Source organism: Ictalurus furcatus, chromosome 6, assembly GCF_023375685.1.
Source record: "Ictalurus furcatus strain D&B chromosome 6, Billie_1.0, whole genome shotgun sequence".
In the NCBI taxonomy this organism is placed as follows: domain Eukaryota; kingdom Metazoa; phylum Chordata; class Actinopteri; order Siluriformes; family Ictaluridae; genus Ictalurus; species Ictalurus furcatus.
Window position 1 is genome coordinate 25,086,488 of NC_071260.1, and position 22,112 is coordinate 25,108,599.

The 22,112-nt window shown below is 39.0% G+C and overlaps 1 protein-coding gene across 1 annotated transcript in view; it reads left to right on the forward strand.

Moving 5' to 3' along the window:
• Nucleotides 1–22,112, forward strand: part of lrp2a (low density lipoprotein receptor-related protein 2a) — a 72,046-nt gene that overhangs the window by 31,196 nt on the left and 18,738 nt on the right. Inside the window, exons 32-56 of the mRNA XM_053627276.1 lie at nt 487–653; nt 1,436–1,579; nt 1,710–1,819; nt 2,082–2,259; nt 2,373–2,586; nt 2,933–3,172; nt 5,404–5,592; nt 6,330–7,250; nt 7,763–7,928; nt 8,167–8,325; nt 8,457–8,746; nt 9,033–9,233; nt 10,534–10,776; nt 12,027–12,152; nt 12,776–12,895; nt 13,783–13,914; nt 14,961–15,162; nt 15,422–15,717; nt 15,970–16,636; nt 17,577–17,747; nt 17,872–18,095; nt 18,451–18,628; nt 18,745–18,941; nt 20,237–20,482; nt 20,832–20,960. Coding sequence (XP_053483251.1) covers nt 487–653; nt 1,436–1,579; nt 1,710–1,819; nt 2,082–2,259; nt 2,373–2,586; nt 2,933–3,172; nt 5,404–5,592; nt 6,330–7,250; nt 7,763–7,928; nt 8,167–8,325; nt 8,457–8,746; nt 9,033–9,233; nt 10,534–10,776; nt 12,027–12,152; nt 12,776–12,895; nt 13,783–13,914; nt 14,961–15,162; nt 15,422–15,717; nt 15,970–16,636; nt 17,577–17,747; nt 17,872–18,095; nt 18,451–18,628; nt 18,745–18,941; nt 20,237–20,482; nt 20,832–20,960 — 5,910 coding nt within the window. The remainder of the gene's footprint in view (nt 1–486; nt 654–1,435; nt 1,580–1,709; nt 1,820–2,081; nt 2,260–2,372; nt 2,587–2,932; nt 3,173–5,403; nt 5,593–6,329; nt 7,251–7,762; nt 7,929–8,166; nt 8,326–8,456; nt 8,747–9,032; nt 9,234–10,533; nt 10,777–12,026; nt 12,153–12,775; nt 12,896–13,782; nt 13,915–14,960; nt 15,163–15,421; nt 15,718–15,969; nt 16,637–17,576; nt 17,748–17,871; nt 18,096–18,450; nt 18,629–18,744; nt 18,942–20,236; nt 20,483–20,831; nt 20,961–22,112) is intronic.

A 22,112-nucleotide genomic window follows, 5' to 3' on the forward strand; every position in this document is an offset into this window, starting at 1 on the left:
AATTGTAAAAGTTCTTATCTTAGCTTATACTTAAGGTTTGGCAAAGACAAGAGAGCTTTAATTTTAAACACACTAGTTTCTCTTTATGACAACTATCCAGCCAATCTCAGGTTTCAGGTTGTGTCAGCAGTGTCAAGCACATTTTACCCTAAGAGATGAATGATGAGCTCAGATGAGGAATGAGTGAGTGCCCACTGATCGTAATCTCTGATGATACAGCAGAATGTGTTCTCAGAGCAGAACCTTCAGCAAATTTATGCTAGCCAAATCATTCTGACAACACTTATACTACAATGTCTACTAATCTTATCAGGATGACGTTATGATTTTTTCAGATTTTTAGGTGTGCTAGTTGTATATTCTTTGACTGGGCCAAATTCAGGTCATAAAGCCATCAACAGATCTGTCATTGTGTGTAAATAATTGCATTTTTACATTTGAATAGATTGCTATATGATATGGAACTTGCATAATATTATTTTGCAGTGGATGACCCTTTCCTGGTGGTTGTTCGGGACAGCATAATCTATGGTATTTCTCTCAACCCTGATGAAAAGAGCAACGATGCCATGGTGCCAATCGCTGGCCTGCAGAACGGATACGATGTCGACTTTGATGATGCTGAGCAGATGATCTACTGGGTTGAACACCCTGTAAGTCTAAGAGAAAATGTATTTCCATAGCCATCTATCTTCTATTTTTAATGAGTCAGGTTGGTGGAATCCTGACATTTCTTTAATAATCTTATTTTACAGCCTTAGGGTGCTTTCACACGACATTTTTTCTCATCCACCAGTGCAGGTTTTACATGTTATCTTAAGGGGAAGCACAAGTAAGACAGATAGAATGCCGCTTCTGCTACCAGTATTTTAGGTCACTGCAGTGCACTTCCAAAGTTGAAAAATGTTCAACTGTTCAGAAAAGAGCAGAGTGATGCCAAGCATTTTTTACATTCTGACAAAGCAGATTGCAAGTTGGAGGCCAAGAGAGAAAAACATGGGTGACAGAGTGCCTGTGAAAATAATATATTATTAGTGAGTGAATTTAAGGACATTTTTGACATGTTGAACTGAAATACAGCATTTCATTGCCAATATTTTGGGACCTTCACCTATATATCACTTTAACTGTAACTACACACTGTCATGTCACACAAGCTCCCTTCTCTTCATTTTATGTTTCCAAAGTCACAGTTCCAAAGGCAAACAGCTTTCTCATCTGCATCATTAAACAAACCTTTATTTAAACTTAAACTTTAAACTGCTATAATATATTAATAATGCTATCTAGAAATCTAATCTAGTGTGAAAGCACCCTCAAGCACTCAGCTTAAGAAATCATTCTAAATAATCATTTACATGATTTCTATTATCACAAAATAAAAATATAATTAAAATAGAAATAAAATAAGGTGATTATTTTTTCATCAATACAGGGTGAGATTCACAGGGTGAAGTCAGATGGCACTAACAGGACTGAATTTGCCCCAGCGGCCATTTTGGGATCTCCCGTGGGTTTGGCCCTTGACTGGATGAGTCAAAACCTATACTATACCAACCCATCCTCGCAGTCCATAGAGGTTCTACAACTTACAGCCTTGAATCAAAAGATCATTTAAAAAATTTATAAATTAATTGCTTATCTGAAAAACAATTATTTTTTGCTTGTTGTGGGGCATCGTTTCACTTGTATACTGTTTGTTTATTTAGGTTCTGAGGCTGAAAGGAGAGGTGCAGTACAGGAAAACTCTCATCACCAACAATGGCACCCCGACTGGTGCAGGCTCACCGGTTGGCATAGCGGTGGACCCGGCACGTGGGTAAGGCCCAGTTTAGCAGCACCTTGCCATGAAGTCTGCCAAGTCAATCTGACTTCATGCCATCTACTCAACAACACTCCCAGTACACAGAGGCTGCTAGAAATCCCAACCAGCATTTAGTGCAGTTAGTGTAACAGTGCAATGACACCAAGACATGATATGCTTAGTGCAGTATAAACTAAACCTTATTTTAGTATCTTGAGTCCTTATAATGCATATAGTCAATAGTTAGTCCATATCTGGTGCATGTGCTATGTTTCAGGAAGATGTACTGGACAGATCAAGGTACAGAGAGCGGCATTCCAGCCAAGGTGGCATGCGCAGACATGGACGGCTCCAATTCAGTTGTACTCTTCACCAACAGTTTGGACCATGTGGAGTTTATCACTATAGACATTAAAGAGAACAAACTTTACTGGGCCGTCACAGGGACTGGAGTGGTGAGCTGCATCTAATCCTTTCAGAATCTGATACAGCCTTTTACATTAACTATTGCTGAATTAAAAAAAAAAAGTATACATACCTTCTATTCCTCTTTTAAAACCCAAAACAGATTGAGAGAGGTGATCCAAATGGTTCAAACCGCATCACAGTGATTAATGGTTTGTCTCACCCATGGGGTGTGGCTGTGCATGGGCCCTACCTCTACTTCACTGATAGGGACTTTGAGGTGATTGAACGTGTGGATAAAGCCACAGGATCCAGCAGAGTTGTGCTGAGGGACAATGTGCCTGGTCTCCGAGTTCTCAAAGTGCACTACAGAGATAGTGAGTAACAGTTATTCAGAACCAAGCTTATGACTTATTATGACTGTGACTAGTGGCTGTTTTTGGGGGTTATTTAGGTCTTAATTTGGATAGGCATTTTAGAGGTATTGAGGTAAAATCAGGTATTGTGCAGAGTAGAATTAGTGGTCTTGTTCATTTGATCAATGAAAAGGTACTGAACATTGATTTTTTTTCAGCATGGTCCAGTTCAGAATGGATGAATCAGGGGTTTGAAGGGGTTGAACTGCAGTACTGCTATTAAACATTTTAAAAGAGGAGTATTTCTGTAATATTTCTGTAAATATATACATATGTACAATCTGTCTCTTGTTTCTTCTCTCTCTAGCCTCTGCCGGCTCCTCTACTGGCTGTAGTAATAATGTTGGTGCATGTGAGCAGCTGTGTCTGCCTCGACCTGGAGGCCTGTTCTCTTGTGCCTGTGCTACAGGCTTCAGACTCAATGCTGATAACAGGACCTGTGCTCCGTACCAGTCCTATGTGGTCATCTCAATGCTCACTGCCATCAAGGGATTCAGTCTGGAGGGAGTAGATCATTCTGAGGCCATGGTGCCTGTGGCAGGGAGAGGTTGGTATTTTGCATAGCTGAGTGTGCATCAGTATATGTAGCATTCAATGTTTAGGTTGTATAATGGAGAAAAGTTGCTGAACATTTATAAATGCTACATTATTTGCTACAGAACAATGTTGAGTATATATGTGTATATTACCCAAGAAGTACTGTAAAAGCTTTATTTAAAAAACACACACAAAAACCACTGCGGATTCCTGCGATATTGCATCTTCTGAGCCCGAGATGCTGCCATCTCATTAATAGGTACACCAACCATAGAGGTCACTTAGTAGGTATATAATTACTGATTGTATCGTCTGTTTTTATACACAGTTTTTTAGTACCCTCCTCATTTATCCCACATTGGAAACCACCATTGACCCACCACTGACCAGATATTAATTTGACATTAGACCATTTTCAGCACTGCAGTGACACTGCATGGTCTGCATGATTCCACATGGTAGTGGAATGTTGGTGGGTGCTGCACTGGTATGTATGTATCAGGGACAGTAGGGTTGCTGCACTGATAGCAAATGAGTAATGGCCTATTGATAGCCCACCTTCACCGCTTTGTCTGGTTCACACATTGCTGTGGAATGACAGCAATTAACTCAACCACAAACACAACTCAGCTTTGATGGTGACAGCTGAGCCACTTTCATCGCAAAATTCAAATGCAAAACAACCCTTTTTTTTACGTTGGGGTGATGTTTGGTCAACATTTTTAAATGCCACTTAAAATGCCACTTTTGGCCCACAATCCACTTTTTCTTGCCATAACTGCAACTTATTATTCACTCAATCAATAATAATAATAATAATAATAATAATAATAATAATAATAATAGTAAAGTTCATTGTTCTTGGTACTTGGGGAATAAGAAATTACAAGTCGACAGCTTATAAAGACATCCAGACAAAGTTTCTATAGTGTCTGTGTATGAGAGAGAGAGTACAATGGTGTTAATTACTTGTACTTTATATATAGTTATTTGTATATATGAATGCATTTCAGATAATTTAATCAGCTGTTAAAATTTAGTTATTTATAGTCTCTTATTGAATATGCAATAATTGTTATGCTTATTGAAAATGATTGTTTTTACATGTGGCAATAATAAAAGATAATTGGGGGGTGGGGGGCTTGGGGCCCGGAGTACAAATTAGCCAAGGGGCTCAGAAAAACTAGCTACAGTAAGTAAATGCTATATGGTAGATTTACCTGATTAAATTGCCAGTGTGTGTAGATCACTGTTGGGTAAATTACTCAAAAAAAGTAATCCACTACAGATTACTAATAACTACTTTACAATTGTAATCTGATTACATTACTGATTACTGCATGTAAAAAGTAATCAGATTACTAATTACTTTACTTTCACGTTACTTTCAAAACCTAGCAAATCTACAAAAATACATTACAAATTGAAACTCTTAGAAACTTTCAGTAAATTTCAGTGCGTCAATGTATGACACGATCAGAAAAAGGGGGGATTTATCATAAAACTTGCTCTAACCCTAATCCTACATGACAGATAAAATATTAAATTTTCTAACTAGGCTAGTTTGGTGTCACTAGCCAAGGGGAGGCACAGCTAAGCTATGGGTTTAGATGCTACAGTGCCATGCAAAGTACATTATCTTTCCTTATGCTCTGCTCATATCATGTTCATGTAAACTGGAACTCATATAGACATTTACACACCTTGTTTTCTTGCTCAGCATCACAGGATGTTACTGTTTCAGTTTCAACCCATTTACTAGTTAAAAAAAATAAATTGGCGTATATCCATTTTTCCTTACACTGACTGTGAGCTAGCGTTAGGCAGAATTAAGAGCTGTCAGCCAATAAGACACGAGTATTTCCATGTATGTTTCCTGTAAACCTGTCTGACTGGTGAAGATATAATATTACAGGCGGTCTGTAATCTGATGATTTTTAAAATTTATTTTAAAATGCATTTTACTTAATATTGTTTTCTTAACAATAAATTTGTAACACAAGTGACGTAATTTTATTGACATCTGTAACTGTAAGCAAATTGCATAAATTTAAAATGCAATGCATTACATTACTGCGTTATCAGAAAAAGTCATTAGATTACAGTAACGCATTACTTTGTAACGTATTACACCCAACTCTGGTGTAGATACAAGATAGGAGTACTGAAGTGGCCACTGAGTGAATGCTACGAATTCGTATATTCAGCCAGTGCAGTATTATGCATATGTGTGTCCTACAGGTCGAAATGTTCTACATGTGGATGTCCACATGCCCTCTGGGTTCCTGTATTGGTGCGACTTTAGCAGCACTGTCGCCTCTCAGAATGGTATTCGCCGGATAAAGCCTGACGGATCTGGATTCCGCAGCATTGTCACTTCTGGGATTGGACGCAATGGGATCCGAGGCATCGCTGTTGACTGGGCAGCAGGTGTGTAGTTGTTTTAAATCTTGCGCTATACTTTGGGTATTTGAGTGGAATGCAATCACAATATACAACATTCACAGAAGAGATAAGCTGTTACAGGACCTACTGCTCTCTACCTCTTGTTTTGGTTGATTTGTACCATGTGAAAATATTGTACCATAAAAATATTCACATTGCGCTCAATTATATATCTTCAAACAAGCATTAGTGCCCCAACTAAAACTGACATGCACTTCAGCAGTCTTGTACAATTTAGTCTGTTAGAGTACATAGACTATGATTGAATGAGAGTTTTCACTAGCAAGCATGTAGATTAGTAAAAGTGCCATAAATTTTACATCACACAACTTTGGGCATTATACTTTAACTGTGTTTCATATTGGATTTTCTCTCTGCCTTAGTCTACATTGCTATTCTGCCTAACTAATTGCATATTTCAACACCATACATGCACAGAAAACCAGCATCAATAACAATTGACATTGATTATGATTGTGACAAATTAAAGGAAAATATTAACATTAAGTGTGTTAGCAAGCTTTAGTTCACTATGGCATAGATTCTTCCCAGTTTGTGATATTCTCCCAGTTTGTGTCTTGATGAGGATGGGGAAGAACAATGCCGCTCCAAATTCTCCCATTTGTATTGATTATTAGCACAGATAACATATTCATCAGTTTATTATAATATTTTTATGATAGTTGACCACACTATAAATGATTTTCTTTGTATTTGGACAGGGAACCTGTACTTCACAAATGCCTTCTTGACAGAGACCTACATTGAAGTTGTTCGACTTAACACCACTTTTCGACGTGTTCTTCTGAAGACCCAGGTGGACATGCCTCGTCACATTGTGGTTGACCCTAAAAACAGATTCCTCTTCTGGGCTGACTATGGTCAGAACCCCAAGATTGAAAGAGCTTTCCTGGATTGTACCAACCGTACCGTGCTGGTGACATCCGGTATTATCACACCCAGGGGGCTTGCTCTGGACCACAGAAATGGGTACATCTACTGGGTGGACGACTCACTGGACATGATTGCAAGGGTTCGGCCGGATGGAGGTGAGACAGAGATTGTACGGTACGGGAGCCGCTACCCAACTCCCTATGGCATCACTGTGTTTGAGAATAACATTATCTGGGTGGATAGGAACCTGAAAAAAGTTTTCCAGGTCAGTAAAGAACCAGGAAACACTGACCAACCAGTGGTGATCAGAGACAACATTAACATGCTGAGAGACGTCACCATTTTTGACCAGAGGATGCAGCCCTGGTCTGCACAGGAGCTTAATAACAATCCCTGTTTAGTGTCTAATGGAGGCTGTGCTCATTTCTGCTTTGCGCTGCCTGGCACTCAGACCAGGAAGTGTGCATGTGCCTTTGGGAACCTGGCTGTGGATGGCATGACCTGTGTGGTGTCTCGAGATGATTACCTCATATACACGACAGAGAGTACAGTTCGCTCACTATGGCTGGACCCTGAAGATCATTCCCTGCCTTTCCCTGTGGTCAACGTGGCCCGGACTGCTGTAGCACTGGATTATGACAAGTTGGACAACAGGGTTTATTTCACCCAAAGCTCTGGAGCAGGACAGAGCAAGATCAGCTACATTAGCTTATCATCTCCTACCTCACCTGCTACCGTGGTGGCTTCAGGTACTGTAAAGCAATACACTGTACACTTTATTTACTTCTGTATTTATTTCTTTTTTATTTCACAGTTTGGCTATGGTGCATGCAATAAATGTTTTGTGTCTCAAAGTCCAATAATGACCATTCCATCTGAAATTGCGCAGAATCACTAGTTGCTGTTGTAATTTTAGTCATCATCTGTTGGCAGAGACTTCAGAGTTGATTTAGGCATAGTTTCCTACAATTTATTAGGAAGATTAGTTGCAGAAATTACACAATCCATGATTTTGGTTAGGTAATGACAGAAATATTCAAAAAAGTATATAAAATTATTTATCCAAGAATTATTTTTTCAGTTAGTGCTAGAGTGATGTTAATAATTCGGTCGTTTCATTGTGTAACAAGGTCCTAAAATGTTTTATTCTTGAACAATTTAATTGTTAAAAGTTTAGTGTTGGAAGATTAATTTTTTTTTTTGCATAGTTGTAGTTGGACAAGCATGTTTAACTAATATGGTATGTCTATTGTATATGTAGATCTGGGTGCTCCTGATGGTATTGCCTATGACTGGATCAATAAGAGGATCTATTACAGTGACTATGTTAATCAGACCATCAACTCCATGGCTGTGGATGGGTCACAGAGGACTCTTATAGCTCATGTGCCCAGACCACGAGCCATCATGCTGGACCCATGCAGTGGGTAGGTTTCTATCACCTTTTAGAAGCATGTACTAATAAGAATGTACTAAAAATTATATTATTGGTACTGGATAATAAAACCATCTATAGTCTTACAGTTGTTTTCTTAAATGCCTCATTAAATTTAATTTTGAGGTTCTGGTAAATAAACTGCCCTTTAATTACCACATCCATCACTATTGCTCATCTTGTTCCATGTTTCTTTCAATTCTTATTTAAGAATTTTCTTCTGTCCTTAGATACATGTATTGGACTGACTGGGGTACCAATGCTAAGATTGAGCGTGCAACTCTGGGTGGAAATTTCCGGACTGAGATTGTTAACAACAGTTTGGTTTGGCCTAATGGTCTTACCTTGGACTATGATGAACAGAGGCTCTACTGGGCCGATGCCAGCTTGTAAGTTTCTGTACCATCTTTGTGTGTGTTTGTGTACACAATTGGTCTATCAATTAATCAGTTACATTTGCTTTTAACCACAATCCTCAAATCTTTTTTGTTTGTTTGTTTGTTTGTTTATGTGTAATCAGACAGAAGATTGAGCGTTGTTCCCTGACGGGCACTAACCGTGAGGTCATCGTGAGCACAGCCATTTACCCATTTGCCATGACTGTGTATGGACAGCACATTTTCTGGACTGATTGGAACACACGTAGCATCTATAGAGCGAACAAGCACGATGGATCGGACCAGAGGGTTATGATCCAGAACCTTCCATCCCGGCCTATGGACATCCATGTTCTGTCCAACAGCAAACAGCAGCAATGCAGCAGCCCTTGCCTGCAGTTTAATGGAGGCTGCAGCCATATCTGCACTCCAGGTGATGAACAATTTATTTATTAGAGTTTATCACATTGATAAATTAGGAAACATATTGTTTGTTTAAATGAGCATTCTGGCATAAAGCTGCCTTTTATTTTTGTCAGTCACCGAGTAGAAATGAATACAGTAGATGTATATACAGATCAGTTTTTTTCAGTGTCGCTTTAACTGTGCATCTTATTTGATTCACATTATAAATCTCTGTTTAAGTTCTAAACATTCCCTATCAAATGATAGATAATTAGGCCTGTTTCTACTAGTAACAAGCACTTTGCTGTGCTTAGGTCCTCAGGGGGCAGAGTGCCAGTGTCCATCAGAAGGTCGCTGGTACCTGGCTGACAACAAGTACTGCATCCCTGATAATGGCACACGCTGCCAGCCAGGTCAGTTCACCTGCATGAACGGTCGCTGCATCCGTGCGACATGGAAATGTGACACTGACGATGACTGTGGAGATGGCAGTGATGAACTGGAGAGAGTGTGTGGTAAGCTGGGCCTGTGTGCAACTGTTTCAAGCCATATAATCTTTAACCTAACTTACACTTTTATAATCTCCTACTATTTTTTTTGGACATGTATGCTCTTATCCTGTCACCTTTTTTGAAGTTTTTATGAGTAATTTAATTTTAATTGCACTTGCTATGACTTTGCAGAAGTTTGACTGCAAAAACTGCAAACTATAATCATAAAAACGCTCTTGTCATTGCTAGCTAGTCCTAGCTAGTATCAGCTAACTAATTACCCTAGCTTGGTGTCTCGATTTATTATTATCAGTAAAATAAACATTTGTATAAAAAAAATGTAAAAGACTGATTTAATTCTGGCAATGAAGAGTTTGCTTGCCTTCACTGTAGCTTTGGAATCAGAAAATCAACAGAAGATGAGCTGCTTGTGTGATTTGACTATATATTAAAGTGTTAAAGTAGGATGGATGCGCATTGTGTACCAGTGAATATACCACAGTAGTTGCAATTTTAGCTCTATTAAAATATTGTCAGTTAAATATTTTTGTCATAATAAGGATTTTAAAAATGTACATTGGTGGTTGTGAATAATCATTTCGTCATTTGTAATCCATTTTGGATAAAACTAAATGAATAAATGTATATAAATATAAATAATCACCTGGTGTGAAAGCAGCCTATTGTTGTTTTGGTTGATTTGTACCATGTGATTCTGGCATTTTAAATGCCCTATCTGACATGCTGCAATGATATGTTTCTAGCTTTCTCAATATTTAGTGTAATTTTTTATACATGGGTGGTCTTTACATGTATTACTGCTATTGTCTCTGCTCTGTCTTCTTGCTAATGTGCGGCCAATTTCTGCCTAATGCAATATAATGTCTCTGTCTCCAGGATTCAAGAGTGATTTCACTTTTGGTGTGTATGATTATGTTTCTTTGATCATCTGTTTTAGAATAAATCTAGATTTGCCTGCACTTCATATCCTTCTATTATAAATGACTAATCATTAGAAAATGCATTGCTCTTTTGCATGCAGTCCCACAAGTGGCGGCATTTATTTCTCTCTCAGGTAATATCTAGTGTTTTCAAACTTACTTATCCACTGATAGTAGTGCCAAGTTAGTGAAGTACCATCTTGGAAAATCTAGACTGTCTGCTTGTAACTGCTTCACTAATAAAGACTCTTGGATTGGAAGCTACTAGAGTCAGCAAACATCACAGCTGTAGAATATCATGTAGATATTTTTCATTGTTGCTTATGTTTTTTTTTTTTTTTTTTTTAAAAAGCACTTCATATTCTTTTGAATGTCATTGGCAGCTTTTCACACCTGTGAGCCTACTCTGTATACCTGTGGAAATGGCCGGTGTGTGCCGTACCACTACCGCTGTGATCACTATAACGACTGTGGTGATAACAGTGATGAGGAAGGCTGCTCGTTTCGGCCCTGCGACCCAGACACAGAGTTTGCATGCAACAATGGTCGCTGCATCTCTCGGGAGTACGTGTGCAATGGCATCAATAACTGCTTCGACAACGGAACCTCGGATGAACGAGATTGTGGTATGCATGATCTCTGATCCCCTGTGGAAACAGAGATTAATATGCAAGAAAAGTACCTTTTTAAAAATCTGTAGTTTAAAACTCTATAGCCAACGTTTTCTATTATATAAGATCCCACAGACATTAATATATCTCTTAATATAATCTCTTAATATAATCATACTTAATTCCATTATGTTTAATTATACCACAGCAATGTTGAATTCTCAATTCTGCTTGTTCAGATGGTATTGTTCTAATATCGACTCATTTACAGGAGCTTGTATGGAGGACGCTCCACATAAATGGATATTTAACAATACGTATAATTGTTGGTGATTTTTTTTTCTATAAGGAGAATGCTTATTTAATATTTTTGAATGGTGTCTCCAATGTTAGCAGTGTTAGCACAGTCAGAGGTATAGCTGTTTCTGTAAGTTTCTGTAAGTAAGTCCTTTGCAGTTTCTCTCTAACATGACAAGATGCATGTTCTTGTCCTTTTAACTTCAAGAAAAAATAGAGGATGATGAGGGAGCGACTGTTTATAGCTGGTATAATGTTATAATATGCACTCACTGTCACCTTTATTAAGAACACCTGCCAATGATAGCATCAGATTCCTGTTCTTGGCTGACAGGAGTGAAACCCAATGAGGTCTTCAGCTGTTGTAGCCCATCCACCTCAAGGTTATATGTTTTGTGCATGCTGAGATGCTTTTCAGCAGTTTATGAAAAACTAGAACCAGCCCTTCTGGTACCAAAAACTATGCCACCATGTCACAGACATCACACTTTTTCTTCATTCTGATGTTTGAAGTGAACATAAACTGAAGCTTTTGATCTGTATCTGCATTATTTTACGCATTGCGATGTTGCCACATGATTGGCTGATTAGATAACTGCACAAATATGCAGGTGTACGATTGTTCCTAATGAAGTGGATGTTGAGTGTAAGTGATAAGTAATAACAGAAACTAGATTGGCAGACATTCCACAGCATTAAACATAACTATAAATGGATAAAAAGCATGACATGTTGTTCCTTAAATTACAAACTATTATTGTTGTCAAATTGCTGTGGTATAAGAAGAATAAAACTTTTTGTTCTGTTATAGGAAAATATACAACTTTATTGTAATGGCACAACACCACCCTGTCATTGATCATTTTCCTATAAAGGGACACTCCATTATTGTTTTATTATTCACATATAAGATGTAAAAACCCGCTTGCTTATTAAGTTAGATTGACATTCGATATTTTGCTCTCTAGTTGACAGGACTTGTCAGCCTGGCCACACTAAATGCCAGAGCACCAACATCTGCATCCCACGTTCATACCTGTGTGATGGGGATAATGACTGCGGAGACATGAGTGATGAGAGCCCCACACACTGCGGTATGTTCTGTGTGTAATGTAATGAGTGTAGTGTACATGCATTGAATAGACACCATATATTGATGGTTTGGTCCTTTTGCTTTAGTAGAGGTCAATTTTATTGTCCATTTTACTGAATATCGTAATAACTTGCAAGTTTCCTGTACAGAGATAAAGTCTTGTGTTGGATTCAATCACACTGCATTTTAAGTCCAGGAGTGATTTTAATCTGTGTCCAGTGTATGACACATATAAATCTAAGGTTAGCTTGAAATACAGGTTGATTGAAATCATTGTAAATTGACAGTGAGTCACTTTTTCAGTCATATTTAAACCTTATTTTAAGCAATAATCATCAGTAACTAATAATCATGGTTTGTTTTGTTTTGTGGGTCATTTTATAATTCCCATTATAAATGGGAAAATGAGTTAAGATAAAGTTTAACAGGGTCTGTCAAAAAAATTTCTAAATGTATCTAATTAAGGCCTCGCTAGCAAAATGCCACAGTGGGTTTAGCTATGGTTTTGTAAAAGATCCATTATTAAGAGATTGTTTTCCCAGAAGTGAGGGTTTGTGCTGAGTCACCCAAATAAGCCCTTTTTTGAAGATTACATGTGACTTAAAATCTGCTCTGCCTCCTTAGCAACATCTACGTGTACCCAGAATGAGTTCCGCTGCTCAAACGGGCGCTGTATACCAGCACACTGGTACTGTGATGGTGGCACTGACTGTGCAGACGAGTCAGATGAACCCTCCACCTGCAGTGAGTTAAACGCATAACTTTCATCATTAGAATTACTGCATAACATACATGCAGTACATACTGTATATCATTTATGAATGGAAAATCATTTAAAGAGCCATGGTCAATAGCAAATTTGTTGAAAAAGTTGAAAACATTTCTGAATATCCAGACATCAATAGACAATACACAGAAAATATACTCAGTATCTTTAATAATGAGACCCAGTGATGGCATAGGCAAGTTTCTTGGAAAGTTTTAAAGCTGGTGTGAAGAAACTTATCAGCGTTAAATATTTTGGTCAATACCATTTATATGCAGTCAAAACGTGGACGTGGCAAATTCCTCACTACAGTATATTCTAGCATGTTAACTTTTGAGCATAATATGAACATTCATTTCATATGAAGACTAATATGAAGACTTCATTAGCATGACTCAGGTAACAAAGGTATGCTTGAGGTTTAGGAATTGATAATTGTCCGTTTAGACAGTTAAGTTAAAATTTTGTTACATGTAATGCTTTTTATTTTCATAAATGTTGGCTCACATTGTTGTATATATTTACAGAGAAGTATTTTTAAGCAATAGATGTCTAAAATGAATGTCTTTGTCTTATTTGTAGTAGTGTTCTTGCTATAGCACTAGTCAGTGGAACCACCAATTTCTTTTCACACTCCTCTTCATAAGTCTCCCCTACACACCTTGTCTTGCCTGTGAATAAGAGAGGAAAGTAGCACCATAATGTTTGTTCTCTCTATGAATTCTGACACTCTAGTGCATACAGCCACCAAAGTCTTTGGTGTCTAGCTTTTCAGGATCTGAGTAGATTACAAGAAGTTTGATTGTCATTGCCATTGCACTGCTACTTGTTCAGGCATGGCTTGTGATGTGTGTTAATCCTGCAGCCACCATTGTGAGAACCTGTAGCTCAGACCAGTTCCGCTGTGATGATGGCAGGTGCATCGCATCCTCCTGGATCTGTGATGGAGACAACGACTGTGGGGACATGAGTGATGAAGACCAGAGGCACAACTGTGGTTAGTGATCCTTGTTTCTGTTATTCCCCTATAAGTTCTCAACTTATCTCCAGTGCTAGCCAGTTCAATACAGTCCTCTTCTATCCTTTCCTCTCCTCTTTTGTACTTCCTTATTTATTGTAGACAAGTCAGACAGCTCAATAGAAATGCAGAAGAGCCTGGCTCGTGGCTGATGTCTAGCGTGTTAGAGTAAGGAATCTGCATTCCTGATTTCCCCTGCCTGACTCGCTGCTTTGTGGTTGTGTATACTGACTGGCTCACTCTGGATTCCATCTGCCATGCATTTTCTATCCAGTGTGCCTGCTCACAATACGCAGCTTGATTCTGAGGCGCCCAAACAATGTGATGCCAAAGTTCAGTCAATTGGGACCCAGCCAGCATGAACCTAAACTGATGCTGCATTGTGTAATGCCATTGAAATGTTGAAATGTGTGGAGAACCAAATCGAAAAACAGATGTCTTTATTGTAATAAATTTTTGCTATTCAGTCTTCTTAGCATGCTGTATCCTATGTCTGTAAAACACAACCTTACTTGCATGCAGGACATTATTACAGAGGAGACATGATCATTTCTGTCATTTGTTTTAATTAATTTAATTCATTTATCAACTGATACATGTATACTTGCATTAGGCAAATAATGGATAATGGATTTGGAGAATATTTGAACAATGAAATTAGCTCATGTGCCTACTCAATATGCTGTGGTGAGAGCTGACTTTTTTATTTTGAACACAAATCATCTGTCAGTGTGGCAGCCTTGCAGTAATATTGCCTCTTTAAGTGATAGAGTAGTGTGAAATTTTCTTTTCTTTTGTTGTATTTTAACATCAAATGACAAAGGGTGCATTCTCTATTGCCACAGTTGGCTTCCTTACTGCAAGCCAACAAACTATTTTTAATGCTCTATAAGGTAAACAAGTGAAAGCATTGTGTCATGGATTCCCATTTTGCTGTAAAGTATGACATACTTGTGTTATATCAAATAATTTTAACATTTTGAATGGCATTTCTCTAATCAATTTGGTGGGTTTTGAATTCTCAGCTAATCGAACCTGCTCACCACTGGAGTTCACCTGTGTGAATAATCGGCCTCCACAGAGGAAGTGTATCCCCCAGGACTGGGTGTGTGATGGAGATGCAGACTGCTCAGATGCGTATGATGAGCACCAGAACTGTACACGCAGGTCCTGCTCTGCCACTGAGTTCACCTGCAGTAACGGCCTCTGCATCCGCAGCGCATACAGGTTAGAAATAATTCTACTGTCATTATATATTTTCAATGAAAAATAGGTATGTTAATTCTGCAGCTGTGGCCATGATGTTTATGTTACTATGTACATGGGGGGAAAAAAACATATTTACTGTATACATGTCTAAAAATATGTCGCTGTGTTCACATGTAAGGACATCTGTGACAAGTGAACAAGGTAGGGTTCAACAATAAAGAATAAGTCATTTAGACACACTTACAAACATCTGTCTTGCATCTGTTCTGTGTGGTAGGTGTGACCGGCGTAATGACTGTGGAGACAGCAGTGATGAGCAGGGCTGTCCATACCAGGCATGTCAACAGCACCAGTTCACCTGTCAGAATGGTCGCTGTATCTCACAGGACTTCCAGTGCGATGGTGATAATGACTGTGGAGATGAATCAGATGAGCTGCCGCAACTGTGCCACACTCCAGCCCCTACCTGCCCTCCTGGGAAGTTTAGGTGTGACAATGGAAACTGTGTGCTGTCCAGCCAAGTGTGTGACCACAGCAATGACTGCAATGATAACAGTGATGAGAAAGGCTGTGGTGAGTAGACACAAACAGAAACAATACAGTTAACACAAGGAAAAATTTTGTTTTTCAACATTGAACACTCTCGATATTGAGCCTAAATTGGACATGAAAATAATAATAAAGATGCAACATTGCTATGTTACTGTAGATCATGATTTTCCTTTTGGTAATGAATGTCTGACTTGTCAGTAAGGGATATTTAGTATACTTTATAACTTCAGTTGGTCTGCTACTACATTAGTAATCACGTGATATTGTTTTCAGGCATTAATGAATGTACAGACCCATCTATGCAGCACTGTGACCACGAGTGCACTGATACCCCCACCAGCTTTGTGTGCACATGCCGTCCTGGTTACCGCCTTATGTCCGATAAGAAGAGCTGTGATGATGTCGACGAGTGTTCAGAGACCCCCAGCGTATGCAGTCAGATCTGCGAGAATACACTTGGATCTTACGTGTGTAAGTGTGCACCAGGTTTCCTGCGGGAGCCAGATGGACGCCGCTGCCGGCAGAACAGCAACATCAGCCCTTACCTGATTTTCAGCAACCGCTACTACCTGCGCAACCTATCTACAGACGGAGAGGCCTACTCCCTCATCCTGCAGGGCCTCAGCAGCATTGTGGCTCTGGACTTTGACCGCATTGACAAGCGTCTCTACTGGATCGATGTGAGCCGCCGTGTGGTGGAGAGGATGTTCTTTAACGGCACAGGCAAAGAGGTGGTGCTGAGTGACATTCTGCATGGAGAAGGCCTGGCTGTGGACTGGGTGGGACGGAAGCTTTACTGGGTGGACAGCTCTCTAGACTGTCTGAAAGTGTCTGAGCTAGACGGACGCTTTGTTAAGAAGTTGGCTGAACACTGTGTGGATGCTAACAACACGTACTGCTTTGAGAATCCAAGAGCTATTGTGGTGCATCCAAAATTTGGGTGAGTGACTGATATTTAGTCTTTCTCTGTTTAGGATATTGAAGTCTTCTTTGCAGAGTTTCTTAATTTATTACATTTTACAAATGAAAGGCCTTAATACTGTATGCATTCAGTTGTGTTCAACCAAATTTGTGTTATCTTAGGGAGTTTTCACACTTGCTATTTTTTCCCTGGACCTAAGCTTGTTTGTGCCTCAAGTGTTGGCCAAGTTCCAAGTTCAAGTTCCAAGTTGGCCAAGCTCAAAAGATGTTATCAAACTTGTGTGCAGTTTTGGAAATGGTGATCAGTGGTTCACTTTAAGGGAATACTTTGCTGTACAATGTGTGAAAGTGATCCTTCCCATTATTCCCATTTTGCAGAAACATATAGTCTTCTAGATAAATAGAATGAAGACATAATTGAAAATCTGACTACAGTGAATACAACAAAAACTTAATTATTTCTATATGAAGAAACACTAATTAAATGTATAATTCCTCAACAACAATAAAGGAATGTATCTTTAAAAATATTTTTTTGTAAAAATCAATCTTCGTAAAAAGTTTGTACAAATTAGATATGATGTATGAAATTGTAATTGATCTGCATAATCCTGTATGAAAACAAATGTCCAGTGCTTTACACTTTCCCCCAAACAAGCTCAGAGTCAATCTTGGATATGAACTCGAGCATTTGGGTTTAGTTTGAAAACAGATTGTAGATTACTTCAGCTATTCTTAAATTGCTATGAGGCAGGGACATGTATGACACGACTGTAAATATCATTACATACTATGATGTAATTTTGTAACACGTTTGACATGTGTAAGTGTGTAAGTTACTGAGAAATTAGAAACTTTTGCATGTCACATTTGGTCTTGGCTTATGTACACGTTCAGATGTTCCTGTCTTGTAAAAGAGCACATTAAGTTCTCAAGTGAATTCTGTTTGTTATTTGCAGATATGTTTACTGGACTGACTGGGGAAATAAAGCTTTCATAGGTCGTGTTGGAATGGATGGTAACAACAAGTCTGCCATCATTACCACTAAGATCGAGTGGCCCAATGGCCTTACCATTGACTACACCAATGATATGCTCTATTGGGCTGATGCTCACCTCAACTACATTGAGTAAGTAAAATGTTTAATGATGATATCCCTCTTAAGTGTTCAACTGTCAATTTATAAATATAAAGCTATTAAATCAATAAAGCTCTAAAAAATATATCCAGCACTTTCAAAATCTCTTCTGCAGGTTCTCTGACCTAGATGGCCGCCACCGCCACACTGTTTATGATGGTGTGCTTCCTCACCCGTTTGCCATAACTGTGTTTGAGGACACTGTGTATTGGACAGACTGGAACACTCGCACAGTAGAGAAAGGCAATAAGTACAATGGCAGTGGGCGCCAAGCTCTTGTTAACACGACTCACAGACCCTTTGATATCCACGTGCTTCACCCATATCGTCAGCCCATAGGTGAGCCTGGGACAGAGGAACTCAAGCGGGGTGTAATCACAAGCTCTACTGCCGGCTTTCATCCTCTTGGAGCCATTATGCCAATTATCTCTGATCATTATCTCTTCCTTTAAATGTCTACTTAAGCCATTTTCGAGTATGTGCCAATGTTTACAAAGACAAAGACAATGCCGCAAGTGTTTTCTCTCCACTCCCCCTTTGGCCAGGAAAGACAATCCCTTTTATCAATCACGTATTTTCCCAAGACAGATTGAGGTCTTTAGATACCCTTGTCTTATCTCTGTAAGAGGGAGGTCAACCTCTGTTTCTTTGTGGTAAGTGCATGTGGTGTAACAGTTTCTCTCCCGGTCCTCAGTAACCAATCCCTGTGGACTGAACAACGGCGGTTGTTCTCACCTATGTCTCTTAAAAGCTGGAGGGCGGGGATACACCTGTCAGTGCCCTGACCACTTCCTGACTGTGCCGATAGGGGGCGTGCCCCGCTGCTTGCCCAGCTGCTCCAGCACGCAGTATAGATGTGCCGACAATGAGCGGTGAGCGCCTCAGAACTGGGTGTGATTTGTGAGATTCTATGTTCTTTCATTATGATGCCTACATCTGTGTTTTGCTAACTGAGTGCTTGTTCTGTCCTTTGTCTATCTCTGTGTAGTTGCGTCCCTATCTGGTGGAAATGTGATGGGCAGCGTGATTGCAGGGACGGTTCCGACGAGCCGTCCACATGCCCCCTGCGCCACTGTAGCCTGGGTCAGTTCCAGTGTAATGACGGAAACTGTACCAGCTCACATTTCCTGTGTAACTCAAACCACGACTGTCCTGATGGATCTGATGAGGACTCTGTGCTGTGTGGTATGGAAAAACTTAAATAAATCAGATGGTCATAGTTAGTCTTTCTCTGGCTCTTGTTTGGAACGTCCTTTTAACTTAAACTATGTTAAAGTTGTAATTGACCATTTGTTTATGCTTTTGTGTATATATATTTTATACCACAGTGCTGTTGAATTCTCGATTCTGATTGGCTGACAGACGTTCTGAGGCGCAATTATTTTTCAGTAAATGCCAGTTAACTGAAATAACGGAAATGTTAGCCTACTGTCCACCACAGCACACACGTTTAACGGCAAACAAAATGACAGAAAATTTAGATTTTCCAGAAAAAAATAAGTAATAATTGATGACAGGCCATTGAATTATTAGAAAAATAAATGCACACCCGAGGTGGTAATGTGGCCATGAGGTAAAGCGGAGGCTTCAGCCATTGATATGCAGTTATTGGCGAGAGAGAGAGAGAGAGAGAGAGAGAGAGAGAGAGCGAGACAGACAGACAGACAGACAGAGACACAGAGACAGAGAGACAGGGACCTCTGTGAGGCAGCAGTGTTTCCTGCTGTGTTGTGTGCCACCCAAGAGGCTACTAGTAATTCTAGTTATATATACAGTACTGTACAAAAGTTTTGGGCATCCTATTTTTTTTAGTACAAACTTTGTTACAGATTTGATGTAATTTTAGGGCTTCTACATTGTCGAGTCAGAACAAAAACATTTTAGATTTCCAAATATTAGTTTTCTAGCACAAAATTAAATGTTACAGAAAATGGTTTGTATGTCATTAAAGAAAGCAGCAGATTAAGTGGTAAGAGACATTTTTCAGACAAAAAACACAATGAAGGCTGCGGGATTTTGCTGCAAAAATAAGAGGCAAGTGTGACAGTCAAAGTCTCCAGAACTGTGGCTGCTTCTTGCAGCTCATTTCCTTATAAAACTGCACTAATTCTCCCTGAGACTATTTTTTTTTAAAGCAAAGGGTCATCACAAGAAATATTGCCTTTGTTTCATTTATTACTGTTTACTGCTCTTTATAGTATTTCTTTTAATGGTGAAACATTTAATTTCATTATTTTTGAAGGCATCTTTGCTCTACAGCATTTCTTTGCATGTGCCTAAAACGGTTGCACAGTACTGTACTTTTCCCAAAGTTTAATGTATCCATGCTCTAACTAGAACAAACATTTATATTTTCTTTCCTTAGAAAAAGTAGCAAAATTATTGTTCATGGTCATCGCTCATATGGTACAGATGTGCTTGATAGAAATTTAGTAAAAACATGCTCAGTGTCACAGTGAGTTGATTTGTTCTTGTCTCAGCAACACACCAGTGTGAGTCGCATCAGTGGCAGTGCAGTAATAAGCGCTGTATCCCGGAGGCATGGCAGTGCGATGGGGAGAACGACTGTGGAGACGGCTCAGACGAAGAACCTTCACACTGCTCCAGCAGAACGTGCCGTCCTGGCCAGTTCAAGTGCAGGAATGGCCGCTGCATCCCTCAGAGCTGGAAATGTGATGTAGATGATGACTGTGGAGATAGCTCGGATGAGCCCATCGATGAGTGCAGTGAGTGTAGCATCTGTTAGGCTTGTGTTGTATTTTTTTTTTTTTTCGTTTTGATCAGGGGATTCACATGCATGATAGACAACCTTATAAACAACATTTTACATTTACTTTTATTTTGCTCATTTTGGATAGTGTGGATTCAAACAAATTAAACAAAGAGAAAATGCATAAATTTTGAAACCCAAACAATAATTTTCTGATTCAGGTTGCATTATTTTTTATCAATCAATGAATACTATGCCTCTGATTTAGTAAGATTCGAGTGTGCGGAATTGGATAAATTGCATTTTAAAATATTGGGTGTATATCGCACTGTGTTGCTGATTGTTGCTTTGTTTTATGTTCATAGTGGGTCCAGCATATCGATGTGATAACCACACTGAGTTTAACTGCGTCACAAACTACCGTTGTGTACCTCTCTGGGCCGTGTGCAATGGACAAAACGATTGCAGGGACAACAGTGATGAGCAGAACTGTGGTGAGTGCAACACACAGTAAGATACTTCACTAGTAATTAAAAGGTTGTGAGTTTAAGGCTAAGTTCACACTATACCACTTTCAATGTCGGCAGAACGCTGTGCTGTTCACACGACACTACACTACACTACTAGAAGTGATCGTTTCAAGAGCTAAATTTTAACATATCTTTCCAGACAGAGCTTAAACCAGTGTAAATATTGTGAATTTAATTTGTCCACTTCCCTATGATTATGTTGAAAATATGCTAATATAATCTCAATAGGTGTTTTCATTTAGGAGAATTAATTTCATGCAGTGTGTGAACTATATGTGTGGAGATGTTGGAGATGATTACTTTTTCATCCCTTCACCCTTCACACTCCGGTTGTACATTAGCAAAAGAAGAGCCTGCTCTGATGAATGGCTCCCTCTGATCTCTCGCGTAACCCCCTGCTAGTCTGAGACTACAGCATAGATTTATGGCCTGTGTGTGTCTAGTTCTGTGTCAGGCACCAGTGTAATCCGATGTGTGTGTCTTTAAATGGAATAGGAGCAATATACTATATGTGTTTTATGTCACCATATGTTGAGCTCTTGTGATATAAAAAAATATTTTAACAAAATATCCTAATGTCCTTATTATATGATGAGAATACATATTAATTTGTTCTGGTGCTGACGCAGTAACTGAATAATTAAATGCAATATGTTTATTAAAGAAAATAATATGCAGGGAAATTAAACAGCAGCAGTTAGATAAGTAATTCATCAGTAAATCCGATGGTTTCAGGTCATTTTTAATAACAGCACTAGGCCACTACTTATTTAAGATGTTGTAAGCCCTGTCTCCTCCCTGTCTCCACTGGTTGCTGGACTCACTCAATGAGAATTGAACACTAGTGATGCAACTGCAGTAAAACTATCATTAATAGTGAATTTAACTCTAATAACAAGTGGAATATTAAAATCTGATTAACTCCCAGCACTTATTCATATCTTCTTAAAGTCATATGTAGTAGTCTTACATATGTAAGTGCATTTATGCAAATGCAGTATGCATGTATATATAAAAATTCCTATGCGATCTGTCAGTGCAGATTGAGCTCTGTGTTCTGTGGTCTGACCCTGACACACACACGTACACACACATGCCCCACTCCAGTCCTCCCAA